Below are 24,413 nucleotides of genomic sequence, written 5' to 3' on the forward strand. Positions count from 1 at the left end.
TGCTGTTAATTCTTGCTTATCATGATGTCGGCTGAAGTATGATCCGGTCTAACTGACGTCTGAGTCATTACAGACGGGACAAACAAAGGCTCGGCTTGTACGAGGAACGGTTGGAAAATCGTCCGTCGTGGCATTAACTTCAGTCGTGAATTTTCAAGATGACGGAAAACACGAGCCTGCGTGCTCGTACGTGGATATCAACGCCGCCTATCCCCGACGCTTGTCCAGTGTGTTGCACGTTAATCTCCCCCCGTCGGTGAAGGAGAAATCCCCGCACCGTATCTGATCACGTTACCACCCGCACTGCACGCGGTGTGGCAAATTACGTGGCAAACGTACTCGACAAAGATATTGCAGCTATTAAGTTACAGGAGCCGGTGATTTTTCTTTCAAACGTAGTGCATTGCTCAAGACCTGTTCAAAACGCTTATTTCACGGCTACGCAGCTTACGAGTTTTATACTTCCGGCTTTTCTTGCAAACGTCGAGTATTTATTCCCGACACGCAGGTAATTCTTGAACTCCGTAAGTACAGCCAAAAAAGAACCTACGAGCTCAATCAGGTGAAATTCGGTTGAATATTGGAATAGCGGAGGAAACTAAGCACAGTCACTTTTAAAATAGAACTCGGAACTAGTGAAACTCAGTGGTTATTAGTTACGAAACACGTCATCATTACCACTTCGTATTAGGTACCTACTGCCCACAAAGTGCTTCATTCAGAGTGTATAGTTGTATGAAAATTGTACATATCATATTATTTTTCCGTCCGTAACACTGAGATATGGGAGAATACTTTCGATACTGTCATTTTCACTCGTTGTTGACGTTGCCTGAAAACCCAAGGAGAAATAGTTGCAAGTTGCAGGCAGTGTACAGCGCTATTTGAAGCTTTGATAGCGGAAAGCCGTCTGCATTTCCTGTTGGAAGGAGAGCAGTGGCGGCGAGGAAACAGGTTTTGATACCTGACGACAAACGGCTCTCGCACACAACTGTTGACAATACCGATCGCTGCCGTGGCTTCCTTGATATATATATATATATATATATATATATATATATGTGTGTGTATGTGTGTGTGTGTGTGTGTGTGTGTGTGTAGCGGGAGGAGAGGGACGGAGCGGACTGGCGGCTGTGTCACGGCCCTCTGCACCTGACAAGTCGCGGATTTAAACTTGCAACAGACAGTGTGTAACGCTTTTAGCCTGTTATCAGATTTCGGAACAGTGCCACGCGACTGCATACGGATCCTCCTCGCACGTTGACTACGTCGCTTTGAGTGGTCACTATTTATACAATTTTCTCTGTGCACTTCCACCATAACTCTACCTCTGAACTGTTGAACACTCTTCTTGAGACTACGGAGAATAAAGCTAATGGGAGCAGAAAACTTTTCGTAATTGAAAAAATATCCTTTACGTCGGTTTTAGTTTGCTATAGATATGAAAACGAACAGCAATTCTCTGATTTTGCTGTTCCAAAGATACTCCATAGATCACACACGGCAACCGATGTTTCGTTAATGAATTTTCACTTATATAAATCATATTATTTATTACAATCTTTGCTTGTGTTTTCCTGAAAATGAATACGTATGAACATATAATTTGGCCTCTTCACTTCCTGTCTTTGACTAAAATAACTTTCACCGTAGCAAAATTGTTTCACTACACACGGCAGTTTACTTGTACTACATTCTCCAGAGATATTCATTAATGTGCTTATGATCTTTCTTTCAGTAATAATTTTAGCTTTCCTTTACGTATCTTACCGTGTTATGTGTAGTAAGAAAAGTATTGAGAATGAGCTTTATCGTATTCTTCACAGTTGATGGTACACAGCACATAAGATACCTATGTGTCTTAAGACTGTCGCAACTGTTAATATCTTCGCAGAAACAATTTTACAGTTTTGCAGATAAGCAGGGCCTGACTCAGTTGCAATTTCACAACATCTGGTACAGTTAAAATAATACCCTGTCTGATAAGAAAGGGTGAAGCGCTCAAAAGACATTCTCGAATGGCAGTGTAACCTGGTACACGTGCACATCATCGTCGAGCGTGTAAGTGATTGGGGTAGCCACCACCTGTGGCAGGCACAGCGGCCAACAGAGAGCGTCGGTGTTGTACGAGTGTAGCGTCGCTGGCAGGCCTGCAGGCCTGGTGTGTAGCGCGTGTAAGGGGTGAGCGACCACGAGGGGCGTCGCGGACACAGCTGCGGGCTGCACCCTGACCTGTGGGTCTCCTTTTGGCCGTCTGCTCAGATCGTGTAATACCGAAATCTGTGGGGCATCGGGACGGCGCCGCGACCGCTGCAGAACTGCAGGCCAGTGTGAGGGCAGGTAAAGTCGTCGTGTCGAGGTGCCGGCAGCCGTCACAGTGGAGCACATCGGAACCGCTTCACATCTGGGCCTGCAATTAGAGAACTAGTAACACACTGCCCATAACAGTCTGTCTTATCCCGCACCGTTACTCGCGGGCTGGCAGCAACCGGGCTAGGGAGTTACCGTCCGACTCGTAGGCTGCCGTTAGCAGCACACTACAACCGGCCGCGTTTGGAGTGGGGGGTGTCTTAGACGGCAACCGAGTACTCGTCATGCTGATGATGATGATGTCGCATTCTACTGTGGGAGTCACTCGGTGAGGAGCGTGCCCAACCTCAAACCCAGGGTTTTAACCGCCTACCACTGTGGTCACTGCAGTACAGGAATTTGGTGCAGTACAGGAGAGACGGCACGGGTGCTTCGGTTTTTAGTGCGATTGCGACATTTTATATGAGCACCACAAGTATGCAGCTGTCCGACTGCCTCAAGACTTCACTGTCTTCGACGCAGAATTATATGCCATATAGCGGGCAATGGAGCAGATGAGACGTTCTTCCAGTGCTAAGTTTTTTGTCTGTTCCGATTCTGTCAGAGCCTTCACTCTCTACAATATCCAGGATGGCCTCCTCCAGCTACAGTCAGAGCGACAGGAGGTGTCTTTCTGCTGGCTACCGGGGCACACGGGTATTGCGGGAAACGAAAGGGCGGATCTAGCAGCCGCGGAGGCGTCTCGTCATTCTCCGTTATTTCAGTGCGCCGTCCTCCTGCACGCTGTCGAGTTCCAGAGTCTTGCGTCGGTGGCAGAGCGAGTGGCTGGAGGTGACGGAGAGTAACTTGCGTCTAGTAAAGGCCACTACGCGGCCGTGGCGTACTTCCTTCCAGCGACGACGATGGGACGAGGTTCTCCTTACTCGTCTTCGTATGGGCCACAGCCCTATGCGCGCAGATCTCTGAACGCCACATTTTATTCGACTGTGTTTTATTTTCAGACCAGACGGCAGATGCAGATTTGGCGCCAGATCTGCAATCTGTTTTAAGTCAGGTTGAAAATGACGTTCAAACGAGTGTGGCTAACAGTTTTCCGCTGTGTCCAACTTGTATCCTAAATTTTTGGGGAGAGGTCTTCTGTGCTTTTACTTTTGTTTTAATCCGACGTACAACACCTTTCAATCTTCGCCGTTGTATTAAAGCCCGTGAGGTAGAGTGACTGTGTGGATGTACGCGAGTAAGGTACGAGTGAGTGAATGAGTGTCGTTTTACAAGTTACCTCCTCGCTGTATGACAATAATATTAGACGTTTATCCACAACCGTTTCCTTTAATATGTGTAAAGGCGCTCATAACATCGACGTTGAGGGTCCGTAAGTCCCAAACACATATACATATTACGTTGATCGATGAATCGCGGTTCTGCTTTACCCGGAATGACCGCCGTAGGTGAGTAGTCGGCTTCCTAGGGAGAAGTCCTGTTCTTTCAGTGTTTACAAAAGTCACAGCGGAGCTGCGCTTGGCGTCACGGTGTAGGGAACCATCGGATGTGACTTCGGGTCGCGGCTCGGAATGATAGAAGGAACTTTGAACTGTGTATCACGCATGTCCTCCATCCTTACGTTTCAGTTCTAGTGCGACAATATCGTGTTGCTACTTTTCAACGGGACAATGCTCGTGCAGCCACGACACGTGTCTCTGTCGACGCTGAGACGGCCAGACCTGTCCTCGACAGGACCTGAGCTCGACCAGCTCTGTTCCAGGACACGGAGGACCGGTTCACGACGGTTGTAACACCTGTCCCCACCGAATCAGTGCGTGCATTCAGGACACAGGGGGTCGCCTCATACTGCCGAGTTCTTCGTAGATCTGGCTCGATACAGTAATCTGTGCCGTAATGTTGCATACTCTTTCAACCCGTGAAGTTCCCTTCACTGTGCTTCTGTGTGTATTTTTTTTTTTTTTTTGCCAGCCAGTGTGCGTGTCTCTGTTTCCTTAACAACGTCCATTGATTAGACGCGAGCGGCGGCGCAGACGGGTCCGGCGGGGGCTCGCGCCACGGGCCGGCTGCCAGCCGTCAGCTGGTCGGCTTTCCGCGACCTGCGGCGAGCAGACCCGTCAAAAGGAAAGCGGTACGGTGCCGGTCTCCCTTGCTCTCATTCGCCGACGAGGACAAAATAAACGCAATTATGTAATTTAATTTAATTCATTAAACCTCGTGCATTAAAGGCGTCACTCTGAAAAATAACGCAAACTCAATGATCGCCAATCAGCTCTGAAGCAACGTAGTGGTCAGAAAAGCCTGGCACACTACAAACATCACGGGGTTTGGTTGTTTCAACTGGGACAACAGTGTCGCCGGCGTGAAGAAGCTATGGCCGTTCAGTTTCTGCGCGACTTGCCTCACTATACTGTGTTCGCCGTAGGAATAAACCTACGTGCTCTTCCGCGTTCACTGGAATCTCATTGGCTTCCCTTTCATGTGGAGCGGAGCCCAAGCTGTCTATATTACGCTTCAGTGAGAATAACCATGAGTTTTATGCTCTGCTGTACGCGCACCTCGATTGAGCGAGAACACGGGACAACAGCACCATCGGCTCATTTAACTCGGACAGCACTGACAAGCCAGCCGGTCACACTAGCCTGCAGTCACAGTTCCAGTTAAGACCTTAGGAGGCGAGCAGACAAACAATATAGCTTAGAATTTCATTCAATTTTTAATGAGCGTAAAATGATATTCGGCAAAACTCTAGCAGTGCCGCACTCTTCGCAGGGGACCAGACAGAAAGCATAACATGCTCTCGTTCTTAGCTAACATAGTATTGTGATTAAAAAGAAAAAATATGATAATTCGTGACCTAAACGCTGGGTAATTTTTGTGAGCGAGCTATGTGTGACGCAAAAGCGTATTGCAGGGATTTTCCCGTATAGTTGATGTTAGTTACGGTCAGTCGTCTAGTAATCTTTGAATTCCTTCTACATCAGAATCTAAGAAAGACGTTTCAGTACTGAAATTGTCGTCTGCGACTTTGATATTGAGTCAGTCAACAAGAGAATCTACGAAGCCAGCCGAGCGCCACATTTCGTCCTCTTCTCTCGACGCAGCCTACCACTCTATACCTGTCTGGTGTCCGTCAGTGACGCGAGGCAAGGCGTCGAGCGTGAGTTCCAGCACATTTGTCATTTCTCGCGACACTTGGCTCTAGATCAGTTCTGTTGCGTTCATATTCCAGAGGTACGATGTCAACTGTAAAAAATACAGTGTTCGTATGGTGTGCTCGATGTTTTCCATGTTCCTTGGACGCTTATCACTGTGGCTCGTGTGGCACCACATCTGTGATACAAAAAATAAAAGAGTATTTGATTTTTTCACTTTTGTCGGAAAAATGTAATTTGTTACGTTTTCCTGATTAAAAAAAAAACTTCATTTACAAGCCTTTATAAACGTCGATAGTTAAGAATTTATATTCGCAATGAAAACAGGAATTGTGCGTGCGTTATGTAATTAGAAACAAAATGACCTGCATTTGTAATAAAATGGTTAGATCTGTGTTAATTAGCTAAAATTTGATGAATTTTACATTAAAAATATGAAGGTATTTCAAATTGAACCAGAAAGGAGACCAAACCGAGATTTGAACCACCGGTCCACGGAATATACAGTACCAGTTTACGATCCTACAACGCTACGATTCAGCTACACATCCCGCATTAAAAAACGCTATAACTGTATTAAATACAAGTTCTCGGATACTTGAAAGCCGATTACTTGGGTAAACCTGTGAAAAACGTTAAGGACAACAATTTTCTGCCACTTTTTAACGGTTTTCCACGTGGATGTTTCACTGCGGACCAGAAGCAACGTCACCCATTTTCACATTGTGTAGCAGCACCGCGGCAATCAGAGCACAACACTACAGAGACTGGGACTGCACACGACTTTTGAAACAAAAGCTACTTAGCTACAGCGTTATTAATATAAACCTCGAAGGCTTTTAATACATTAGAATATTCTGAAATTACATTTACTGTAACTTAGTTATAAGGTATGTAATACACTACTGGCCATTAAAATTGCTACACCAGGAAGATGACGTCCTACAGACGCGAAATTTAATCGACAGGAAGAAGATGCTGTGATATGCAAGTGATTAGCTTTTCAGAGCATTCACACAAGGTTGGCGCCGGTGGCGACACCTACAACGTGGTAACATGAGGAAAGTTTCCAACCGATTTCTCATACACAAACAGCAGTTGACCGGCGTTGCCTGGTGAAACGTTGTTCTGATGCCTCGTGTAAGGAGGAGAAATGCGTACCATCACGTTTCCGACTTTGATAAAGGTCAGATTGTAGGCTGTCGCGATTGCGGTTTATCGTATCGCGACATTGCTGCTCGCGTTGGTCGATATCCAATGACTGTTAGCAGAATATGGAATCGATGGATTCAGGAGGGTAATACGGAACGCTGTGCTGGATCCGAATGGCCTCGTATCACTACCAGTCGAGATGATAGGCATCTTATCCGCATGGCTGTAACGGATCGTGCAGCCACGTCTCGGTCCCTGAGCCAACAGATGGTGACGTTTGCAAGACAACAACCATCTGCACGAACAGTTCGACGACGTTTGCAGCCGCATGGACTATCAGCTCGGAGACCATGGCTACGGTTACCCTTGACGCTGCATCACACACAGGAGCGACTGCGATGGTGTAGTCAACGAGGTACCTGGGTGCACGAATGGCAAAACGTCATTTTTTTCGGATGAATCCAGATTCTGTTGACAGCATCACGATGGTCGTATCCGTGTTTGGCAACATCGCGGTGAACGCACATTGGAAGCGTGTATTCGTCATCGCCATACTGGCGTATCACCTGGTTCAAATGGGTCTGAGCACTGTGGGACTTCTGTGGTCGTCAGTCCCCTAGAACTTTGAACTACCTAAACCTAACTAACCTAAGGAGAGCACACACATCCATGCCCGAGGCAGGATTCGAACCTGCGACCGTAGCGCTCGTGCGGTTCCGCTCGGCCACTCCGGCCCGGCGTATCACCTGTCTTGATAGTATGGGGTGCCGTTGGTTACACGTCTCCGTCACCTGTTGTTCGGACTGACGGCTCTTTGAACAGTGGACATTACATTTCAGATGTGTTACGAACCGTGGCTCTACCCTTCATTCGATCCCTGCGAAACCCTACATTTCAGCAGGATAATGCACGACCTCATGTTGCAGGACCTGTACGGGCCTTTCTGGACACAGAAAATGTTCGACTGGTGCCCTGGCCACCACATTCTTCAGATCTCTCACCAACTGAAAACATCTGGTCAATGGTGGACGAGCAACTGTCTCGTCACAATACGCCAGTCACTACTCTTGATGAACTGTGATATCGTGTTGAAGTTGCATGGGCAGCTGTACCTGTACACGCCATCCAAGCTCTGTCTGACTCAATGTGCAGGCGTATCAAGGCCGTTATTACGTCCAGAGGTGGTTGTTCTGGGTACTGATTTCTCACGATTTGTGCACCCAAATTGTGTGAAAATGTAATCACATGACAGTTCTAGTATAATATATTTGTGCAATGAATACCCGTTTGTCATCTGCATTTCTTCTCGGTGTAGCAATTTCAACGGCCAGCAGTGTACATAAGCAGGACGCACTTGTGCTGCGCGCCGCGGCCGGCCTGTGGGCCGTTCACTGAGAGCGCGCTTCGCTGTTGCAGACAAGGCGCCGTCCGAGGCGACGTTCCGGGGCGCCGAGTTCCTCTCGTACGACCTGAGCCGCACCGGCGGCGAGCCCATCGTCAGCAACCAGGACGCCATCTCGCTCGTCTTCAAGACGCGCCAGCCCAGCGGGCTGCTCTTCTACACAGGTACGTCTCGACGGCGCACTGCACGCAGTACTGTACCAAACGGTACAATTGGAATTTGTTATTAATAACTGCTCTAATGGTACAAATCACGACACAACTTGCTCCCAGGATTTGGATAGAAAGAGCTATTTAATGGGAAACGCCGAAAATATACCTAAATATGTAGAAAACTAATAAGTAAAATAGAAAATACTGGAAAATCTACAACTTACGACCGAATCCTTTATAAGGATCTCCATTGCATTGTGTTGGTTTGCAGAGCCGCTAGGAATTTAAAGTTATTAAGTCCCTGTGGCAGCCTCTTTCACCTTTCAATTCGTTCTTAAGTGGTACTTCCACCTACATGCATGTCATGAACATTTCTGTATTGACCACGTTCTCATATTTGTGTCGAGAGACAATTTAGCAGACTTACCTCGGTTCTTGAAGGAAAATGAATGTAACACGGACGAAGAGACTGCAATTCAGTGAAATCACTGCCGTCCTAAATGACTGCCCTTAACCCGAGCAGCACTGCCGTCTCCCCCCAGTGCACCTCGGCGCACGTTGCGACACTGCTGGGGCGACTGTACGCACCGCTGTCGAAATGCGTTCCCGCTGGCGCTGCAGATCACTAATATTGGCCTACTGCGGCTGACTCTAGACGCGCCCGTGCAGACAAGTGCGACGGCGGTTCAGACCGCGCGAGCGTGCTGGCTGCAACCGTGGTGAACCTCGCGCGGTGCAGCTGTCTGGGAACGTCTCGTCGAGGTAATTACACACTATGTGCGCAAAGTGCGGTGGGGCGCCGTCCTATTCAACTACCACCGAGTCGAGATTGTTGTCTGGAAACCAATATGGGATGCAGGAATCGCTCGAGCGTGTCCAGCTACGACACCGAAGCGAAAACAAAGCGCCGACCGCAAGTGCGGTGTGGGCTAGGCTCGGCCACACGTTCGGCTTTCGAGTGTTACGTTGAGATTCCGTGCCGATGTGTGGTTGTTCACCAGCCCACGTAGTGCTGGTGTCGCGATAGCCTCATCACTGGACAGGAAGTGCGCCAACAAATGTTCATTGCGTCAGTTAAGTCGTGGCACATGGCCGCACGTGCCGCACAGCCGACAGGTCCGACACCAGGGAGACCTGGATGTGGTAAGGCGCTCAGCTCAGGTTTCCCGCACAGTGTACTTTGAATGCCGTGCTCCTCGCTGAGACGTATCGCCGCCCTCGACTCTCCTCGGTGTCCTGTCTGTCGTACGGCCGCCGAGAGTGATTGTCGTCGGAATCACTCCCAGTCCTCAGGGACTCGTTCACTAAACCTCTAAATACTGTTCCTTCTTCCTATATCCATAATTAAAACGGACGACTTGGGACGTCAGCTGGTATAATGTATGTTAAAAAATGACGTAATTCCTCCAGCTGTATTAACGTGTTGGTTTTATTGGCAACTAGTTTCGATGTTGTTACATCATCATCTTCAGGCCCTAAATACAACATACCATACATAAACAACCAATGCAACAACAGTAATTTATGAGTTATTATGCAAAACAATTCTATTATAACCGTATTACATCATGGATAATTTTAATGAAACTAATTACATTTTTGGTCACTTCCGTTAAAATACCATCACTCTGGACATTAGCCATTTACGTGGTATCACTAAATACAATTGAAGCTGTATATGCACAATCATATTATTGTAGGTTAATATCAGGTATTAAAAATGGAAGTATATAAAATCTTAAGCGACAAGCCGTTATTCTAATGGATAATAATATAGGCGTGGAACATTGTAAATTATTATCATTATTTTTATTTTTTTATTTAAATAATGAACTGTAAAAAGGAGAATATACGCATTGCCAATCAGACATATGTTAGGTAAACTTCATTGATTACTAGTAGTGAACGGTGGGCAAGGTAGACTAGAGTTACGTTTACAAAATTCTGTACTGTCGTCATACTAAGGTAATAGTGGCGTAATTTACTTAGACAACTTCGTTCCTAACACCACGAAAGAAATGATAAGGGACCGAAAAAAATAGTGTGAAACCCAGTTGGTAAAAGGTAGTCAATAGTGTAAAATACAAACTAATCAATATAAAAAGAACTATTCATTCCAATAAAAGTATAAGTTAACGTTACTGAAATAATTTCTATGTCGGTGTGTCATCGAAGGCTATGACAAAGGTCTAAAATAATCAATTCCAGTAAGTTTATCTAGTCAAAAGCACGATCAGGTACATGGCAGTGCTCTAAATAGAAGCAATCTAGGTAATGTCAGTTGAAATAAACAGTCATATATGTAACCTATTTGTTGTTCCTATAATAAATACACACAAAAAATCCACTCAGTAAAATACATGCTGTGTAACTCATGTATTAAGTATGTGATCTCGCCGAGTGTCAATTCGAGTTATTTATGATCAATGATGCGCTTAATCTCTATTTACTATGGGCAAATAGACTACTGTACCAATCACTACTTCATTTTACTTATCTTTATAATTCAGTTGTATAGAATTGGTAGTTAAAGCATATCGGCTACCCAATGATTTACAAGAAACGAGCATGAAAGTTGGAAGCACAATTATGTTGGGTATAACACCAATTTACTGATTAAGACAGACTGACTATAATAACGGAAGTTAATAATGTACCACGTATAAAATCTGTCTGAGGAGCGCAAGTTACTCATCGAAATGACAACATATTGAACTCTATACTACTTATAAGCGGATATAAACACGTGGATTACTATCTTATAATCAGTATTAAACAGCAGAATCTCTACACTCGGGAGAAACAGTTCAAGTATCGACATTGATCTACAAAGCAAGCTAAGTCATACTAAAAGTGATGAACAGTAACACGCGGTGAGCGGACGCAGAAACGGCAGTGCTTCTTTGTTATTACGTGTAGGACGTCTAAGTAGGCAGCGGAGATTTCGTACTGGTCACTACATGCCTTCCGCATGGAATACGCCCATCTCACCACCGACTACTAGTGTTAGCCACGTATGATCGCTATCCACAAGTGTGGTGAGTTACTTGTAAAATGTTGTCTACTTAGACGTCCTACACGTCATAATAACAAGCACAACAGTCAGCTTCGCTCGCGAAAGTGTTCGTTGCTGGACCTTCTCAGAGGTCGATTCCTGGAGCACCGTCTGCGGTCCCTTGTTTTATAAAGTTTTCCATCATCTTATTTCACCCGTTTGGTGATCAGTTGCTTGTTTTTTAATTAATCTTTGCTATTGTATTTGCTGTTTTACAGCATGTTTCTAAAGTTTTATATTATTGCCGTTCGTCGCGTGTAAGGCCTTCAGCCACGATTGTGATCGTTTGCCTTAAAATTCTAATTTGGTGTTTCTACGTTTTAGTAGTAAGCCTTAAAACCTTATTTACTGCCATTCCTGGCGTCTGATGCCTTCTGCTGTGCTTGTGGTGACTTACTTTTAATATTTCAATACCTGTAAGTTGTAAATTGCAGCGAGTTCTTAAACAGTTTTTAATTTATTGACATTCCTGGCGTGTAAGGCCTTCTGCCTAGACCACAGTGGATTGTTTTTAAAACATTATCCGTCGTATTTGTATTTGATGGTGATTTGCTAAATTGTAGCTGAAAACACTATTATTTGCACAGTTGTTTATTCCTTCATTAATAAATCAGAACACTAGTTCCTCAGTAAGTTCTCATCACCATCTTTTCATCCATGTCGTTAATGAACATCCTTTCTTGTATCGAGTTTCCGTCTGCTTTTATCTCATTTTCCACGTCTGCCTTACGCCACTACTTTCTCGACTCCAGCAACTCTAAGAGACAACGTGGAAGCTCAGACGCACTCGAATCAGAGACAGCGCATTGCCTGCCTGCTCTGCAATGTCTAACTGCCGTCTGACAGATTGCCAAACAACTTAGTTTCGCCGAAGAATTTTGAAGGTAATTGGAAATCAAAGATTAACCTTGGTTTTCGAACTTTCAACCTGATGAATGAAGGCAAGCTGAAAAGTAGATATTGTTGTTGTTCTTCTTCCTCTCCGTTTCTCCCGCAGTGTACCTGGGTCCGTCCCTTTTATCTCTCTTTCTCCACGTGGCGCGATCTCGTGTTCGGTCAGCATTCAGATGCGCTTGTCTTGACGTCTTCAGGAGGCAATCTAGCGAACGTCGCCTCGTTCTCGCGATACGTCGTTTACCGTCGACCCTCAGCAGAATTCCGCGATTTGCTATTGTTTCTTGGTCTGCTCGAAGTACGCGTCCATACATACTACTGTAGACGGTTTCCCTCGTCTTCTCCCCGATAGTGCTACTCCGTATCGCCTGACAGCTTCATTATTGGTCACACTATCGTCATGTGTCTAGTCAGACGTCCACCGAAGTATTTCTGTTTCCGTTACAGCGAGACTCTGCTCTGCTTCTTTTCTTGCGAGCCAACATTCTGCACCGCCCGCGGCGAGTGGGCAGATTGTAGGACTGTGTATATTCGACACGAGGCAGTCCGCGACTTATCATCACAAAATATAGCAGAGATGGTCCACCGTTTAAGACGTGAATTGCTGTGACGGTCTGTGATTTCTGGAGCTAGTGAGCACTAGGAAATGATTTTTGATGGTTCAAATGGCTCTGAGCACTATGGGACTTAACATCTGAGGTCATCAGTCCCATAGACTTAGAACTACAGAACTCTAACTAATCTAAGGACATCACAAAAATCCATGCCCGAGGCAGGATTCGAATATGCGACCGTAGCAGGCGTGCGGTTCCGGACTGAAGCGCCTAGAACCGCTCGTCCACAGCGGCCGGTATGATTTTTGAGCCAAAATACTTGTAGATATTGCTCTCTGGCAAACCTAGAACGTCTGTCTCGATGGTTACCGTATTATGTGCATTATAATGACGAAGAGAAGGTCAAGAAGAGAAGATATCTGACAGACTCCACGGAAACAGGAAAACCACCTGTTACTCAAGTAGGGGCGAGTATTTAGGATTGTGGTAGAGCAACTGGAACCGTTTAGTGAGCGCTTCACATCCTTGACGATCTCGTAAGGCAAATCATGTGAGATGAAGTGGCCTTTTCCATGTACATGAAGGCGAAATATAGATGTTTAGACTTCTCACAGAGTTTCTCAACATAGAAACAAGTTACACGGATAGCATCGATAGTCGCACAGCCTTTTACAAAACCACGCCAATTGGTAATAACATTGACAACTTTACACATTTTTCTTTGTGTGGTGCTCTCTAAGATATTCAACGTATGAAATAAGAAGCTGTTTCCAGATTGGGACTACAGTGCTCAGTGTCCACCTGCTGTCTTTGAGGAAACCTGTCAGCCACACTACCTTGAGCTCCACAGCTGTGCTGGTGCCCGCAGTTTGAGGGTTCAGTCCCCTTCCCAACTTTCATCCTCCCAAGGGTTTCTGCAACTTGAGGCTCGATGGTTGCCCTACTAGGGAATGTGGAAGGCTGGTTCGAAGTACTCCCTGCTTTCCTCGTTGAGTCAATGATTCTTCTTTACTGCTGCCGCAGGATTCTGTCCGTCAGTAGTACGCCTACGTGGCTCATTTGCTAGGCGATAGGTGCCATGTCGGCCATGTCATGCTTTCCACGGATCTCGCTGTAAAGGGATGCTTTGGCTGCTGCAACAACCTGCTATGCATCACGTCTGGAACCACAGTAAGCGTTCCAGTTTTCAGATGCTTTCGAAGCGAGGAACTTGTAGTAGTACTCTTTTTTCACCCTCATTTTGTTATTAACGTTTGCTGCGCATAATCATGTCTGACGGATCTTTTTTACGTAGTTATTCGTGGGTAACTAATTCGACACCTTCTTTTAGTATACGCCATGAAATTTCGGCTTCAGTGAGTGAGGTTTGAGATGGTGTGATTCTGTGTTTCCTCCAACTATCGCCATTTTATCAGTGCTCGCCCATTTCGCTGTTATTTCTTGTGAGTCACTTTCTTGATGCGCATTCGGCTAGGCGTGGCTCGTTCCTTCGGACCTAGAGTTAGCATTTGGTCACGTTTTCGCACAGGAATTAAGTCAGTATATCTGATGTTGCTGCCACTCTAGTATGTCCAACTATGTGGCGCTAATGTGAAAACACAAATATTCCTGCATTTTCGATACAAGAACTCAATAAGAGGCAGGGGAGAGCATAGTGTGCCCATGACGTGTTCGGTCAGTCTTCGGTCTAGTGGCTGACTTTAGAATCACATGAAAGAGTGGCCACAAGACATCGCCAGGAGCAGCTTCCGACATTTTCAACAGTTTTTATTATTGTTAGGCATGAGGATGTATTTTGCGCAGCGTTTGTAAATATTCTGCGTTCTACACATTTAAGTACTGTATAATACATTAAAGCTATTTGGAATACAGGGTGGTTAAAAACAGTCTGAAAAGCTTGTAAGGCTGTTACAGGGAATTTTCACTAAGAAGCAATTTTTAGGAGAAAAGTTCGATACATTGGCCGTTTCCGGGTTATCTAACATAGAAGTTAGTCAATCAGGTGGTCGCGCGCGCAAATGCGAGACTTGAACGTGCTGAAATGTGGTAATGCACAGACATCTGTAGCTCTCTGAGCTGGCACTTGTTCAGAAGCTCACCAGTTAAAATGTGCTTTCGCTTTTCCCGGAAGTGATAAATTTAAGCAAGGTCAACAAAAGCTACGATTCTTAGGTTTGAGGAAACCAAACGAAGATCATGTTTGGCGGCAGCGTCTGTTGCAGGCAACTGGAATTTGTGTTCCCCACGAACTGATTGGCTAACTTCAGTGCTAAATAATTCGGAAACGGCGCGAGGTGTATCGAATTTCTTTCGAAGCAATTACTTCTCAGCAGAACCTCCGCTGCAAAACCCTTACAAGCGTTTCACACTGTTTCCAACGATCCTACATTTTATTGGTCATACTTCGTCGTTGGTGCACCATCTTTTACTAAGGAACTTGCGATACTCGCAAACGATCTAAGTTCCTTTAAGGACTAAACAACATTGACCTTTGAGTTACAGGTCACACGGATAATGACATCCAGTGTGCATTTTACAGTTATATGTTATTCTTCTTCCTCGTCTTCTTCTTCTTATTATTATTATTTAAAAATATAAGGAATTTCTCTCTTGATGTTAAATGGCATAGGGGTCTTGTAGGGTAATTGCCTCTATTAGTATGCCGCCATTCAAATAGAAAATAAAATGGCATCCACCCTACCCCAGGCCTTGTGGTTTTCATCTTAAAGACAAAAATTACAACCACACCTAGGTTTATTACCAAAAGTGTTGTCATGTTGTTGTTGTGGTCCTCAATCCTGAGACTGGATTGATGCAGCTGTCCATGCTACTTTATCCTGTGCAAGCTTCTTCATCTCCCAGTACCTACTGCAACCTACATCCTTCTGAATCTGCTTGATGTATCTCTTGGTCTCCCTCTACGATTTTTACCCTCCACGCTGCCCTCCAGTACCAAATTGGCGATCCCTTGATGCCTCAGAACATATGCTACCAACCGATCCCTTCTTCTGGTCAAGTTGTGCCACAAACTTCTCCTCCCCCCAATACTATTCAATACTTCCTCATTAGTTATGTGATCTACCCATCTAATCTTCAGCATTCTTCTGTAGCACCACATTTCGAAAGCTTCTATTCTCTTCTTGTCCAAACTATTTATCGTCCATGTTTCACTTCCATACATGGCTACACTCCATACAAACACTTTCAGAAATGACTTCCTGACACTTAAATCTATACTCGATGATGACAAATTTCTCTTCTTCAGAAACGCTTTCCTTGCCATTGCCAGTCTACATTTTATATCCTCTCTACTTCGACCATCATCAGTTATTTTGCTCCCCAAATGGCAAAAGTCATCTACTACATTAAGTGTCTCATTTCCTAATCTAATTCCCTCAGCATCACCCGACCTAATTTGACTACATTTCATTATCCTCGTTTTGCATTTGTTGATGTTCATCTTATATCCTCCTTTCAAGACACTGTCCATTCCGTTCAACTGCTCTTCCAAGTCCTTTGCTGTCTCTGACAGAATTACAATGTCATCGGCGAACCTTAAAGTTTTTATTTTTTCTCCATGGATTTTAATACCTACTCGGAATTTTTCTTTTGTTTCCCTTACTGCTTGCTCAATATACAGATTGAATAACATCGGGGAGAGGCTACAACCCTGTCTCACTCCCTTCCCAACCACTGCTTCCCTTTCATGTCCCTCGATTCTTATAACTGCCGTCTGGTTTCTGTACAAATTGTAAATAGCCTTTCGGTCATATCAAGTCTTTACTCATATGTTTTTGTTATTATTATGGACAATCGACTAACTATGCTTGACGTGTGATGCAAAATGTTATCAAACTGCGTGCTATTTTAATTACCTAATGAGACAATTGATTATCTGAAGTCGCCCGGTTTGTGTGTGCTCATATAAAAAATAATGAGTTCTTATCTGTTAACGACCACTACAGCAGCTGCCTAAGTGTTGGGCTGAGGACTCAAATGTAGATTATGCCCAATGCGTGACCATGGGGTGCCCACATCATGGCAAACTGAATAAAGTCTGAGTGCGATCACTTTTAGAAGATCGTGTCACTGGAAGTGTTGCCATCATCAGTGGCGGATTTAAGAATTTTGTGCCCATAGCCACACCATATTACATGCGGACGTCCCCCCCCCCCCCCCTCCCCCAAAAACAAAAACTTGTTTTAAATAATAACTATCACCCGATCACTTTACAATTACCGTTTTGGGTGGGAGCGCTGTGAGCTGTTTCCGTACTCTGCTATTCGTTGTTCTGAAGGACGCGTCAGCGGTCTAGTCGCGCTCAATCAAAATGTGATATGGTTCCTGAACTGTACTTGGTGTACGGCAGCGGATAAAACAAACTTAAAACTGCATTGTGTTAACACATTCTTCTGTCGAAAGACAACAGAAACGAATGCAAGGAAAAGAGCTTTTCTTTTATGGCCTAAAAATTCAGCAGAGCGTGTAGGAGACAACGGATTTTTGTTATACATTCACTCTTCATATGTTCTTTTACTCGAAATTGTTGAAAATGAAAACAAAAAAGTTGTTTTACGATCTAAAAATTGAAGCCAACGTGTCACACATTAGAAATTAATACATACTTTCACAGAGATGCGTTCAGAATTAAAATTAAACCGTTGTTTTACGATCTAATATCTTGAATGTGTATCATATTAATACGTGAATCTATAAGAAAGCGTAAGAAATGAATAGAAATTTCGGTGTACGAGCTAATAACTAAATACAGATGGACAAACACCGAACTGGATTTGCTATTACATAATTCTACAGGCTAGTGTGGAAAACTCAAATTTGTTTTATAGTCTAATAGCTAACGTGTAAAGCATTAGGGTCTGTGTAGCTAGACGCTGCATAATAAGTGTACACAATACCTTTAATCCATGTAAGAGCTGAACAGTTTTGTACTGCAGCTACTGCTCTCACCATAGCTCTTTCTAACGGTATTAGCAAAGCATTTACGTGCCTATCGATAGAACTGAACTACATTATTTACTAACACTTTTTCATCTGAGCGTACTCTCCGATAACAAAGGCCGGCCGGTGTGGCCGTGCGGTTCTAGGCGCTTGAGTCCGGAACCGCGTGACTGCTACGGTCGCAGGTTCGAATCCTGCCTCGGGCATGGATGTGTGTGATGTCCTTATGTTAGTTAGCTTTAAGTAGTTCTAAGTTCTAGGGGACTGATGACCACAGATGTTAAGTCTCATAGTGCTCAGAGCCATTTGAACCATTTGAACCGATAACATATATTTCCGTGATAACTATACACTTCATTAGACGCCAAGAATACGCATCAGTTGTAATATACGAGGGTTGGAACATTAATAGTGGCAACTATTTATGTACAGCTCGTACAAAATAGATACGTGTTTAGAAGTTTTACTGGCCTTCAAAGTAGTCACCATAATTGAGTATAACCAGTTGGCAGCGATGTGGCCAGTCGTAGGGTACTCTTAGCAGCAGCGCCACTCGTGTTGACAGTTCGAGCGGCGCTGTCTGTTGCCCGACGAATTTGCAGCAGTTCTAAACGAATGCCGTGGAGTGTTTCCTTCAGTTTAGAAATCGAGTTGAACTCACGAGGGCTTAATTCAGGGAAGATCGGTATGTGGTATAGCTCTTAGCAGCCCAATCAGTCAAACAAATCAGTAATAGGACGTGCTTGAGCATTGTCCTGCAAAATGATGGTCAGGTCCTGCAAAAAGTGTCATGACTTCTGTCTCTAAGCTGCTCGTAAGTTGTGTTCAACTGAATTCTCATGATGAGATAAAATATAAGAAATATTTTTCCAATCTGCAATACCATTAGTAGCAATCGCGGTCCTACCTCCGAACAATTTACATCGTGCACAAACAGCACCGGTGCTACAGGTGTATACTAGAAAATCATGCAAAGTTGATTCACCATTTAAAAGTCAACGGTAAAATACATTTGTTTTCAAATATCTGGTTTTATCGCCTATTGATCTTCTTGAATTAGAAAAATCACCGTTACATTTTTGAATAATGCCACGTTGTAAGAGAATCTCAGTTGTTGATTCATTGACACACGATTCTGCAGAATCATCACTAAAGAGGTTATTTCTTTTTGTAATGTCTGACTCGACACAAAGTTTTTTGTGAAACTCGAAATCAGGAACAATTTGCTTTTCTTCATTTTCAACTTTTGTTTCGTCTGTATTTACTGCTTTTACAACAGCTGCAATGCCAGAAATATCATCCGTACTACTTGAACTCGAAGTCGAACCAACATCATTTTTTGCAAAAAATGTATCTACTCTGGCAAGCGTTTTTAGAACATTGGCTTCTCGTTCTCGCCTTTCCTTCGATAATTTCCGACATACCGCCCCATTTAATTTTGCACATTCGCTTTTTTACTGTTATACATGATAAGGCACTTAACAAAATTGTCAACCAACAAACAAAACAAAAGAAAAAAATTGTAAAAGAAAAGAAAGAAAGACTGTATCCAGTTGCAATCGCACATGAGTGCAAAGCATTTTACTTTAAAGACCGCACACGAGCACAAAGATTTTCCCTTTAAACACGAAGCGATGAACCGACCAACTCGGATGACCCGGCGTAACTGTGCTATGAAAGAACGTCAATGAAGAATAACTTAATTTCATGGTCACCTGTTTCTCTGTTGTCAGCGAACAGTAGAAGCACAACGGACGGCTGGAATTCATCCAGTAAAGAAAAAGGGACAGTGCTTTTTTGGCTTCTGTTTCCCACGACGCCGGAATTTTAGGTGGGATGCAAATATGTTCTGAATATTTTTGACACTGTCTTTTTAATTTAAAAAGCAAATAATTTTTGCAATTGCTTGCAGTGAGGTGTCTGGATCGCCTCTTATGCCACTTATTCTTATAACATTTTAGCGGTTTCTGTGGGCAGATAAGACAGACTACAAAGTTTAAGTAGTCTTGTTCGCAGTTGATGGGGTGCGTTGTCATTTGTGTGAACACTGCTGTTATGTGTAGACGCAAATGCACCTTTTATTCCAACATAAAATAAAAATAACCTTTCCTCGAAGAAAAAATGCTTAGGTAAGAAGTTTAATGTAAAATTTGCAATGCCACGTACTATTCGATTACAGAGAGTGGGAACCGTGGTATCGTGTAGGCTGCAGCAGAATAAATGAGACAAACGAAAGTTCGTTTCTTCTTTTTTCGCCAAAAAAAGTAACTAAGTAAATAAAGAAATAAAATTTTTAAACTGTTATGAAGTGTATTTCACACATTATTATATATTATATTATGTACATCATATTATATATAATATGTATATTATATATTCGGCTTATGTTCTTTCCGTATAAACACGTGTTTATCGACGTAAAACATATCCCAGTATCAACATGTTTTGTCATTAAATCAAAGCTCAGATATTGAAGACCACAGAGCTTTCACATTCATTACAGTAATGGAGGGTTGACTTCATACTTCCCTGTAATTTCTGCAAGAAATTTAAGTAGAGTCGGGTTTTACATACTGACGCCCACACATGTTACGGTGTTTAAGAAACTGCTGGTTAGTTTATCACAGTTTTCAGGAGTACCGGTATTTTCACGCGGAAAATATGGTAGGGTTAAGTAGAAACCGACAACATTCTCGGAATAATAACGTTTCAAACGTTACTTCAGAATATTTTGAACAATCATGAAGATGACACCAGACAGAAACCCAATGTTAAATTTCCATTCAGTCACCAAGTAAAATATGTTTATTTCCAAGCTTGTATTGTCCAATTTCGTTCTTAAGGTTTATTTGAACTAGCAAGTTGTTTAACAATATTAAAAATTTTTATCGTTTGTAAGTGCAGTTATTTTAAAACGTAAAAGGTTAAAATGAGTACAGAGCAAACAATGTCGCCGTTACGCCCATGCCTAGTGGACATACATGTATATCCGCTGCTGGCCGTCATCGTATTTACCCAATGGCCCCTTACTACTACAGTGAATAGTCATCATTAATAAAAAAAGCATTTGTTGTTGATGTTCAAGATGCCATATTGTGACGCAGTACAATTTGTCGTACACTTTTACAAATACTACGGCCGATTGACATGAGGGCATAAACAGACATCTTCCTTAGAGTTAAAGTAAATAGTGTTGATGTATGTGGCCATACCTTCCTGATAAGTAAAGGGGGAATTGTTTGTCAACCAGACCCAGACTTAGACCATTGCCTATCGAAGTCTCGCGTTCGTATCCCCAAGATGGTTTTGCAACTGAGGCAGTAATACTGGATTAGATGTTGTTCATGATGACGTCCTTTTGCTGGTACGACTTCTAAAATTGGAATATACAGGGTGATTTCCTCCTCTGTGTACAAACTCTAGGGATTGATCGGTGAGATGGTAAGGAACAAAATGGTTAATGAATTTATGTCCGTAAATGCATGGGTTCCCTGCTAGAGAGCATTTATTCAATCATGTATTATTACGGAGGCTGCGGTCTAATATCGCTGTACAATGCGGCCACAGTTACAGTATGTGTTGAAAATGTTTTCCATGTGCCTCAACGCATGCGTGTATGCGCCATAGGATGTGGTGTCTCACACGTTCACATAGGCCAGGCTGCATCCGAACGGTGTCAAAGGCACATGAATGCGCTGCTCCAGTGTTTCCAAATCTCGAATGGGCTCTGGACACATGATACTTTCGAGATGGCCCGATAACGAGAATTAGCACGGGTTGAGATCCGATGAACGAGCAGGCCCTGTAACTGGACCTCCTCGTCCGATCCATCGACTACGGAAGACGCGATAGAGATGCGTACAAACGTTAGCGGCGAAGTGGACCGGAGCACCAACACGTAGCAGCCAGAGTCCTCGAATCATCAATTACACTTCCTCCAGCAGCGGAGGCAAAGTCACTCGAAAGAAACGCAGATAGTTCCGGCAATTTAGGCGGCGTTCGAGGACGACTAGTCCCAAAATACGGTCGCCATTTATACTGTCCAATACATTCCGGCTGCACCGATGCAGATGATTCGCTGCCACCGTACCGTGTGGGTTCTGCGTACTACCCCACAGATGACTGCTGTGAAAGCTGAAGATACCACTCCGCCTAAAAGTGGCCTCATCTGACTACGTTGGGGCCGGCCGGTGTGGCCGTGCGGTTCTGGGCGCTTCAGTCTGGAACCGCGTGACCGCTACGGTCGCAGGTTCGAATCCTGCCTCGGGCATGGATGTGTGTGATGTCTTTAGGTTAATTAGGTTTAAGTAGTTATAAGTTCTATGGGACTGACGACCACAGGAGTTAAGTCCCATAGTGCTCAGTGCCATTTGAACCATCTGACTAGGTTGGATGGCACAAATCCCGGAATAGTGGTTTCCTGATGAAGAAACCAGTGACAAAACTGCTCGCAATATGGAAAGTCTGTCGCCAGTAAGCCCTGCACACGATGTAAGTGATGAGGGTAATAACAGTTGTCATGAAGAATGTTCCACACGGACGCCTGGCTTACCCTGTCCCGGCGGGCCAACTGACTGTACTGACACGGCGGTCACCTTTCTCGGTGTTGATCACAGTTTCCTGCAAGACTGGTGTCCGAAAATTCGGATATGTCCTTCATGATTACCTGCTTCCTCAAACGACGCTGTCTCAAACAAACGGCGAAACACTGTTGCAGACATTTAATGCTGTGATTGTTGTCGGCGGGGATAGGTCTCCTGATACAACCTTGCTGCCCGCCTCCCGTCGCCATTTGCCTTTCCACAAGTAAACACCATGGTGGCAAGCTCTCTACTCGAATACGGAACCATTGTGTAAAAAGCAGTATCTCGTCCACTACAATGTGAGTCGGCAAGAGAAGTGAATCGAACACAACATTATCAACTACTGTGGCAGGAGAGGGCGCTAGGGCATGACGTATGAGGAACAGTACCACCCTGTAGGACGAAACCACGCGTGTTGTAACTGTGGCTGCGTGGTACAGCGCGTGTTACACCGCAGTCTCTGCTACAAAGTATGACTGAATAAGTGGTCTCTAGCATGGATACCATGCATTTCCAGACATAAGTTCATTAGACCTCTTTTGTTCTGTATTCTCTCATCGATCAGTCCCTAGAGTTTGTACATCGCGGAAAAAATCACTCTGTGTAAGTCTCATAATTTTAAATGGATTTGTGCTTGTTGTAGAATAGTTTTAATGGATTATTCGATAATGTCAGGATATAAAACTTTGATACTATACTTTAAAAAAGACAATCAGGACCTACAGTGTTTCATAGATCTATTTCCTAAATGCTTATAGCCATCATGTGGAAATCGATTAAAAAAAAAAACAGCAATACTGGAAGCTGTGTTGTAGCCAGTATGCTGATGGAATTCAGTATTACTCCACGTGATGACTGAAATCATCGCGTCTGTCCACGTTGCTTCCGACACAACCAAGACTGGTAAACTAACTTTAGAATGGACTCGTAGCTATGGCTGGTGGAAAAGGTATTTCCAGATGTGTTACGGGTCGACTACGCAGTGCTAATGCCAGTATGGCGTTGTAAATAAATACCTACGATTGACCTTCAAGTCTATAATTAATTACCATTTACATAGACTGCTTGGGATTTTCGTCGTTAGCTATGACAAAAAATAAGAGATCTGCTTAACAGTTTGAGGCACTTAACTCGTTAAGTTAATAGATACGCGCTATAATTACTATAACAGGACAGTCACCACTGTATTAGTGACTATACGATGTGCAGTCTTTTTTTCCATCTGTCATTGTTCGTGTGTTTTTCGTAGTTTGAATCACGTTCACGAAATGTTAATTGGTTTTGGAGAATATGCTTATCGAGAGACTCTGCTCGATGTCTAAAGTCGCGTTTTGTGTCGTATAGTGGCATAGGCATTGTGACCTCTCTGTCTTTACAACTTTGCATGCAGAAAAAGTTTATTTTTGTTGCACAGTGATCATTTCTCAGTCTCGTTTCTGTGTGATGAGAACATACATACTTCGGATTATTATTGACTCACAGCAATGTTGCAGGTACGGACTGCAAGAGCTGGACGGATAAAAGTCTACAAAAATGGAGGCCGAAATAGATCTCGTATCTCTCACGGCCAAAACGACATGCAGCGACCCCACAACGGCACTTTTAAGAGCCAAACATCAACAAAAGCTATAGGACCTTGTGTACGAGCCTTGCTACTAAATGTAGAAGGGATATCGAGAGATAAACGCGAGTATTTGAGCAAAATAGCGATAGAAAACGAAGTTGATATCATTTTTCTGCAGGAAATTGATCTCGCCGAGGAAATGCAGATAAACACCCGAGCCTTAATAACCGGATATAAAATAGTAAGCATTATACTATCCGATATTTATGGATCAATTGTGGACGTTCGTCAAGATATACAGGAATATACGGTGACTGCAAGCTATCAGGAACAAAACACGAAAATCATAATAATCAACGTAGCAGGAATTATAATCACAGCATTATACAAACTACCTAATTACACGTGGCAAAATCCCAAATTACAAGACGTACCTCATCCTGGAATTTATATAGGAGACTTTAACAGCCACCATAAAATGTGGGGTTGCAGAACAAATGATCCGAACGGAGAAGCTCTTACAGCTTGGATCGAAAATCACCACCACCACCTCTCATACGATGCAAAGAACTGGAAACGTTTCACTCTGCCCGATGGCAGAATGATACAACCCTAGATCTCTGCATTTTAAGA

The 24,413-nt window shown here is 43.8% G+C and overlaps 1 protein-coding gene across 5 annotated transcripts in view; it reads left to right on the top strand.

The window, feature by feature from the left end:
• The window catches only part of LOC126481546 (neurexin-1), a 2,075,559-nt gene that overhangs the window by 1,015,391 nt on the left and 1,035,755 nt on the right, over positions 1-24,413 (top strand). For all 5 annotated transcript variants that reach the window (XM_050105375.1, XM_050105377.1, XM_050105378.1 and 2 more), the window contains one exon: positions 8,034-8,183. In XM_050105375.1, the coding sequence (XP_049961332.1) occupies positions 8,034-8,183 (150 nt within the window). The remainder of the gene's footprint in view (positions 1-8,033; positions 8,184-24,413) is intronic.

Source organism: Schistocerca serialis, chromosome 5 (assembly GCF_023864345.2).
Source record: "Schistocerca serialis cubense isolate TAMUIC-IGC-003099 chromosome 5, iqSchSeri2.2, whole genome shotgun sequence".
Classification (NCBI taxonomy): domain Eukaryota; kingdom Metazoa; phylum Arthropoda; class Insecta; order Orthoptera; family Acrididae; genus Schistocerca; species Schistocerca serialis.